This window comes from Corvus moneduloides, chromosome Z (assembly GCF_009650955.1).
Source record: "Corvus moneduloides isolate bCorMon1 chromosome Z, bCorMon1.pri, whole genome shotgun sequence".
NCBI classification, from domain to species: Eukaryota; Metazoa; Chordata; class Aves; order Passeriformes; family Corvidae; genus Corvus; species Corvus moneduloides.
In genome coordinates, this window is record NC_045511.1 from 6176131 (window position 1) to 6183468 (window position 7338).

General features: G+C 44.8%; 1 protein-coding gene across 1 annotated transcript; it reads left to right on the forward strand.

Moving 5' to 3' along the window:
* Nucleotides 1-1166: 1166 nt before the first annotated feature.
* Nucleotides 1167-7100, forward strand: PLK2 (polo like kinase 2). Its single transcript, XM_032096629.1, has 14 exons — nucleotides 1167-1476; nucleotides 1911-2018; nucleotides 2179-2295; nucleotides 2484-2613; nucleotides 2895-2982; nucleotides 3266-3361; nucleotides 3585-3783; nucleotides 3878-4025; nucleotides 4436-4533; nucleotides 5176-5299; nucleotides 5547-5787; nucleotides 5883-6012; nucleotides 6099-6209; nucleotides 6330-7100. The coding sequence occupies exons 1-14, from the start codon at nucleotides 1252-1254 to the stop codon at nucleotides 6519-6521; spliced, it is 2007 nt and encodes a 668-aa protein (XP_031952520.1). The 5' UTR covers nucleotides 1167-1251; the 3' UTR covers nucleotides 6522-7100.
* Nucleotides 7101-7338: the final 238 nt, after the last annotated feature.

Consider the following 7338-nt stretch of genomic DNA (forward strand, 5'->3'; position numbering starts at 1 on the left):
AGTATATTTAACACTTGAGCACTGTTACCTTCCTAATGCAATACCTATGGAGAGAAACAAGTAAACAAATATTGTTGTTCTACACTTCTGGTGGTTTTGGCTGGGGGGACTTTGTGTGTTAAGGCATGCATCCTGCTGTTGACAGTCTAAAATAAGTATATTCTGTTATTTTAAGATGTGAAGTGAGAGATTTTCAGGGACTGACACTGAAATAACTTACACAGTTACATGCTCTGAAAGTTGCTCCTACTAAATCAACTAGTCTTTGATTTTTACCAGCAATGAAAGTATTCTGTCTGCCAACAAGAAAATATTACTTCAGAAATGTGTAACACTCCAAGAAAATAATGAATTTTGGCACTTTTGCATCTTCAGAATGGAGAAATGCAAAACTGTTTCACATTTCAATATTTTTCTCCCAGACCATGCTCACTCTTTAACAATTGTCTGTACACAAGCACTTAGATCAGAGGTCCTATACTACAATTGCCTTCCAACTTGATTTATTTGCTGCTTATGAAGAGATTTTAGAGCTGACTCTTGTCAGACAGCTGTGGGGGGTGTCCCTAGGCATGGGCTCTCCTTACAAAGTGAGGGACAGGGTAGCCCCTTAGAAGTGGGGCATTCACACCAGTGATTTGCACCATCTGAACAAGCCCATGGGCCTCAGCTCCATGCTGGCCCCGTCTCTCCGCTGTGGTGGAGCTGCTTTGGCATAGGCGGGACAAACTCCTTCCCTTCCTCGCATGCAACAACAGGCACGCTGCTCCTACAGGCTACAGCTCGGATCGTCCATCGCCAACCCACGCTGCCCCGCACGCAGCAATCCTCGAGTGAGGAAAACACATCTTAGGCTGAAGCTCTCTTTGTCGAGCTCCCACACAGGACTGTAGCGGCCGGAGGAGCCTCTGTCGCTGCAGGAGGACAAGAGAGTGGTTCAGCCCCGTTCGCTCCGCCGCTCCGCTCCGGCCACACGGCTGGGGAAAGGAGGGCAGAACAGGCCAGCCCAGAGCTGCCCAACACCCCTCCGTCCGTCCCTAGGTGGGGCGGGGAGGGGCCCGGCCAAGCCGGGCGGGAGGAGCGGAGTCCGGGCGGGGACCGCCCCTCAGCCGTGGGGGCGGAGCCGCCACCCGCTATATAAGGGGCGAACGGGGGCGCTGCCCGGCGTCGAGACCGGAGCGGGTGGGGTGTGCGGGGTGCCTGGGGCGAGGCCGAGAAGGACAGGCAGGACGGAGCCGGCGGGGTGCGGTGATGGAGCTGCTACGGACTATCGCCCACCCATCGGGCGGCGGCGGTGCCAAGTGCTGCGAGGCAGCGGCGGGCAGAGCGGGCGGCGGCGAGTCGCGCAGGAAGAAGGCGGAGGAGCCGCCGCACCAGCAGCCGCACCAGCACGGCCACCCCGCAGCCGAGGTCTCCCGGGTTATAACCGACCCCACGACGGGGAAGCGCTACTGCCGCGGCAAGGTGCTCGGAAAGGTAATGGCCGCGGCGAGCCCCGTGCCCTCCCGAGGCGACGGCCGGTGTGCCCGGCTCGCCGCCCTTCTCGGCGGGGCGATCGGCGGGCGCTGCCCCTGCGGGGCTGCGTTCCCCCGGAGAGCGGAGTGCGCCGCGCTGCCGCCCGGACCTGCCCTGCGCCGCCCGGGCCAGGTGCGATAGGTCCGAGCGCCCTTCCTGCCCCGCAGTCGTGCCTTCGGCTCGGGCGAGCCCGCGGGAACGACTTGGATGGTGCATGCGGGGAGTGGGGAGCGCGAGCCTTCTGACAGACGGTGAACCCAGAACCTGTTCTTAGAAAATTGCCCTTTGCTGAGGAAGTTGCGCTTCTTGACTAATACATGAGCTGGTGAATGACTAAGTGCGGGACTGCATTTTATACCCGCTCTAATTGCATTTTTTGTCCTGTGTCTCTCTAGGGTGGATTTGCCAAGTGTTACGAGATGACAGATTTGACATCAAATAAAGTTTATGCTGCAAAAATCATTCCTCACAGCAGAGTAGCAAAACCTCATCAAAGGGAGAAGGTATGTATGCATGAATGGTTTTGGTTTTTTTTTCTTCTTCTCAAACTCTTTGTGTGCTGGATTGCCTAGCCCTTTTCCTGAAATGGTTCTGACAGAGCTCAACCTTGTGGAAGTAAGCCTAACAACACCTTTTTTCTTTCCCACTATCTTGTCTTTTCAGATTGATAAAGAGATTGAGCTGCACAGAATGCTTAATCATAGACATGTTGTGCAGTTTTACCACTACTTTGAAGACAGAGAGAATATTTACATTCTTCTGGAATACTGCAGTAGAAGGGTGAGCATCAACTGGGAGAAATCCAGTATTTACTTACCTGGAATCTGCAACTAATTTATGTGTCTGATGTGTAAAAGGTATTTTTGTGGCTTTAGTTGTTGTTTCTCTATGTACTCATTTACTTTTGCTTAGGTGAATCTTGTGCAAGAATGGTCAGTGACATTTCTGCCTTTGTTCTTCCTCTGCAGTCAATGGCTCACATCTTAAAAGCAAGGAAGGTATTGACAGAACCAGAAGTACGATACTACCTCAGGCAAATTGTGTCAGGGCTAAAGTATCTTCATGAACAGGAAATCTTACACAGGGATCTTAAACTAGGTAAGTTCTCCAGATCACCAACTTCAAAACACACTCCTCCAGCCCTGTCAGTATTGTACCACTTTATCCTTGTATGGCGACAGCTTGTTTAGTAGAATCAGCTTAGTCTATCTTTACAGTGGAAACTCATAGTGCTTAAAGGATGACATTAAACATTCCTAATTAAAAAAAAAAAAGTCTTGGCTAGCTTCTGGCTTTGAACAAAGTATGACTCAGCACCTGTGGCAAATGCATTCCTGTCTTGCCAGAGATGGCCTAACTGGAATTTCTTTGTCTGCCAGGTAACTTCTTCATCAATGAGAACATGGAACTGAAACTGGGTGACTTTGGCTTGGCAGCTAGGCTGGAACCACTGGAGCACAGGAGGAGGTAGGAGCATTAAAAATGTATAGTCTAGTAGTAAATGAAACCAAATTGATATGAAACTGAGAAGTCATGTTCTACAGCAAAAGCCAATACTGCTGATAGTGCTTCTCCTGTATCATGAAGACAAAATGAAAAAACATCTATGTTATCAAAGTTCCTACAGCTCCTCTTTAGGTGTCTCAAATTCTTGTCTGAACTTCAGAGGAAAACCTGACCCATGAAAAATAGCTCCTTCCCCTTTCTGTTTGAAATACTGACCAGCTCTATGGTGTTTTTGATTTTTCAGAACAATATGTGGCACACCAAATTACCTCTCTCCAGAAGTCCTCAACAAACAAGGGCACGGCTGTGAATCTGATATATGGGCCTTAGGCTGTGTAATGTAAGTACTTCACTGCCTTTGAAATATAGTATGTCTATCACTGGTGTAGGCTTTTGAGGGTTCAAAGGGGATGCAGTACTGCATCTATTTACAGCCCTTTGTGCATGTGTAGCTCAAATGCAGAACTGCTTAGTGTTGGGAGATAGATAAAGCCTTTTTTTGTACTTGTACACACAAGTACAGAGAGTGTGTAAAATAAAAGTTTTCCTTTGCCTTTGAACAGGTATACAATGCTGTTGGGAAGACCCCCATTTGAGACTACAAATCTTAAAGAAACATACAGATGTATAAGGGAAGCAAGATACAGCCTGCCTTCATCTCTCTTGGCACCTGCAAAGCACTTAATAGCTAGCATGTTGTCAAAAAACCCTGAAGATCGGCCCAGTTTAGATGAAATAATTCGACATGAATTTTTCTTACAGGTTTGTACTGTCTACTATCACTATTGTAGTGGGAAAAAATCCACACAAAAATGCCCTCTGTGGTCTAAAAACTTCTTGTATTGCATTTCCACAGGGCTTTACACCTGATAGACTTTCTGCAAGCTGTTGTCACACTGTCCCTGATTTCCATTTATCAAGTCCTGCTAAAAATTTCTTCAAAAAAGCAGCTGCTGCTCTCTTTGGGGGTAAAAAGGATAAGGCCAGATACTTCGACACACACAGTAAGTTTCAAGCCTTGCTACAGTCCACCTTTGTCTGTTGCATCTGTGTCGTATTAGTGTACACTTGTGAGATGGCAGCAGAACACTTACATTTGTGCTTCCCTGAGTTGGTTTTGTCCTCTTTCTTGAGAAGTATAGATGGTAGCCTGCCCACCTCTGCCAGCTTTCATACGTGAATGCTTCTTACAGCATCCATATCTATACTGGTCATCTGTTAGTTTGTAATATCTACTGAAATTTAGTCTCATAAGTGATTTGTATATAATGGCATCACTGCTCTGGGAGACTACGGCAGGCTTAGAAGAAGCTACTGGAGAGACACAATGTGTTTTCTGCAGCTAACTTGTTATGCTTTCTATAGTTGAATAGCACTTCCAGATTGAGTTAAGTATTTTTTTCCTGTATTGCAGACAGGCTAGCTAAAGAAGATGAAGAAATCTACAAGCTTAGGCATGATTTGAAGAAGACATCGATAACCCAGCAGGCCCCCAAACACAAGACAGATGAGGTATATGCAAGTGCAGTTCAATTTAAATCCAGCAACAGTTGGGTGGAGTAGCTTTAATTAAATTATATTTGACTTGGCTATCAGAACTGGGGCTGTACACAGCATAATCAAGCTTAAATGATTAGCAGAGTTGCTTTAAGATGGCTTAACCAAGCATCACCAAGGTATGGTAGCCTTTGTAGGGAGACTATAAATTTTGGCTTTTGAGTAATTATAGTATCTGCCTAGACTCCACTGTTGCCTGTGTGTTAACTTGTCTGCCAGGTGCTATTTCTCAATATTGCAAATACAGGGCTTCAGTTCATGATTAACTAGGGCATTTTAATAGAATAAATTGCTGAAATCTATCTCTTACCATTTGGTGTTCAGACCTGCACACAGCTGCTCCCTTGCTAGGTCAGGAGAGCAGAGAACTGATTAATAGCCTGTGAGATGCAAATTGAAGATCTGAAGAATGGAAAGACCTGGTGTGCTGCTCTAAGCTCAGTCTACCAGCAGCTCTTTGTACTTTGTGCTCTTTGTACATGAATACCAGTTTGCCTAGAATTTATCATTTGTTGAGAAACAGGAGAGCCATGCAAAACTTATGTATAAGCCTTGTCTTGTGTTGTGTTTGATGTTTATGTCTGACATCTCTTCTAGGAGATTCAGCCTCTTATCACAACAGTGGCAAAGCCGGGAGCATTGCCAGAAACTAAGCAGATTGGAGACTCCATTCGGATGATAGTCAGAGGAACTTTGGGAAGCTGCAGCAGCAGCAGTGAATGTAAGTGCAGCAAAATGTAATCTCTAAGTCTGAATCCCACCTTTATTTTCTTCATATCTTAAAAGCTTGAAACAAATGTCTGCTTTTATCCTCTCATTTCTTGATGTTGTAAAATCCAATATTTTTGAAAGATTTAAATTAGAAAGTCATTAAGGCTAAATTTCTTAATCTAGGTAACTGAAAGGTTTAGAATGAAAATCTGCTCTCTCTCTCTGGTCTTGTCAGTCTAAAAATCCTTCCTTTTCAGGTTTGGAAGACAGTACCATGGGAAGCGTTGCTGATACAGTTGCAAGAGTATTGAGAGGATGTCTGGAGAACATGCCAGAAGCAGACAGCAATCCCAAAGAACTGCTGTCAGCATCCTTCCAGTGGGTTACAAAATGGGTGGACTACTCCAACAAGTATGGCTTTGGGTACCAGCTGTCAGATCACACTGTTGGTGTCCTCTTCAACAATGGGGCGCATATGAGCCTTCTGCCAGACAAAAAGTAAGAATCATTACAAAGCCAACAACTCACTAAGGCAGTTTAAACATGAAATATGTTTCTCATCACTAACCTTATTTTCTTTTTTTCTCTTTCAGGACAGTGCACTACTATGCTGAGCTTGGCCAATGCTCTGTCTTCTCAGCCACAGAGGCTCCTGAACAGTTCATTAGCCAAGTAACAGTACTGAAGTATTTCTCTCACTATATGGAGGAGAATCTCATGGATGTAAGTTCAGCACCTTCAGGGTCTTGAGCTGTAAAAATAAACTAAATGTGAACTGAGTGCTTAATATAGTCTGTTCCCTTTCCTAGGGAGGAGACTTGCCCAGCCTAACAGATGTACGCAGGCCCAGGCTTTACCTCTTACAGTGGCTCAAATCTGATAAAGCATTAATGATGCTCTTCAATGACGGCACGTTTCAAGTAAGTGTGGTAGCATCACCAGAGGAAATGTCTTAAAATACTTTATTGCAATAAAACTAGCTAAGTCTCAGAAACTAAGAGGAGAAAGTAGACAAACAGCAACTCACTTCTCTTTTACAGGTGAACTTCTATCATGATCACACAAAAGTCATAATTTGCAACCAGAGTGAGGAGTATCTCCTTACCTACATAAATGAAGACAGGATATCCACAACGTTTCGTCTGACAACTCTTCTGGTTTCTGGATGTTCATTGGAACTTAAACACAGAATGGAATATGCTCTGAACATGCTGCTGCAGCGATGTAACTGAAGGAACTGACTCTGTTAAACCAAATGGACTCTCTTGCTCACTGTGAATCTGCAGTGGAGATGGTGGAGCAACTAGTATGTTGATGATGGATGTGTGGTGGTACGAAAATGTGACTGTCCTAGTGTGCTGGGCACACATCTATTAGAAGCCTAAATCTACTGTTGGACTAAAATGTTGTGACAAGGAGTTCCTCGGATCATAGTTTTCCTTGCTTCATGTGTGTTAAAGATATATTTGACTTGAACTCGGAGCGGAATGTGTCTGCTTGCTCTGTGAGAGAGCACCTCTGATGGAGTTAAACTGTGAATACAGATCTGGAAAGGGAGGGATGGGAGAGCTCCGTTGTTGGGGATAATTGTAACAAGCAGCTTCTGGTTGCTTAACTGTGAACTATGGCCATACTGTTTTTTTCCTTATTTTTCAAAAATACCCACACTTGTGGCTGGCAAAGTGCATTCCTTGTTAATTTTTTTTAATTTATTACAGCCTAAAGTGAAGTATTTATTACATTTTTTTTTGACCTTGGCATTTTAAATATAAATCTGTTGGCAATAAAGAGAATGGAAATCTGAAACATCATTCCCTACTTTTTCTCCAATATAATTCAACATGCTGTACTTTGCACTACAAAATGTCTTGCAGGTCTTCTTTATGCTATTTTTAAAAAGTCTGGTACAGGCCTGGATCTGAATGGCAGGCAGGTTTGTCTGTGTCTATGCCCACTTGCAGTCACGAACACCAACATGGCTGTTGTTAATTCTAGCTGCAATCCTAAAACAACTGCTGATGGAGCCTACAGATTAATGACGTAGGCCTT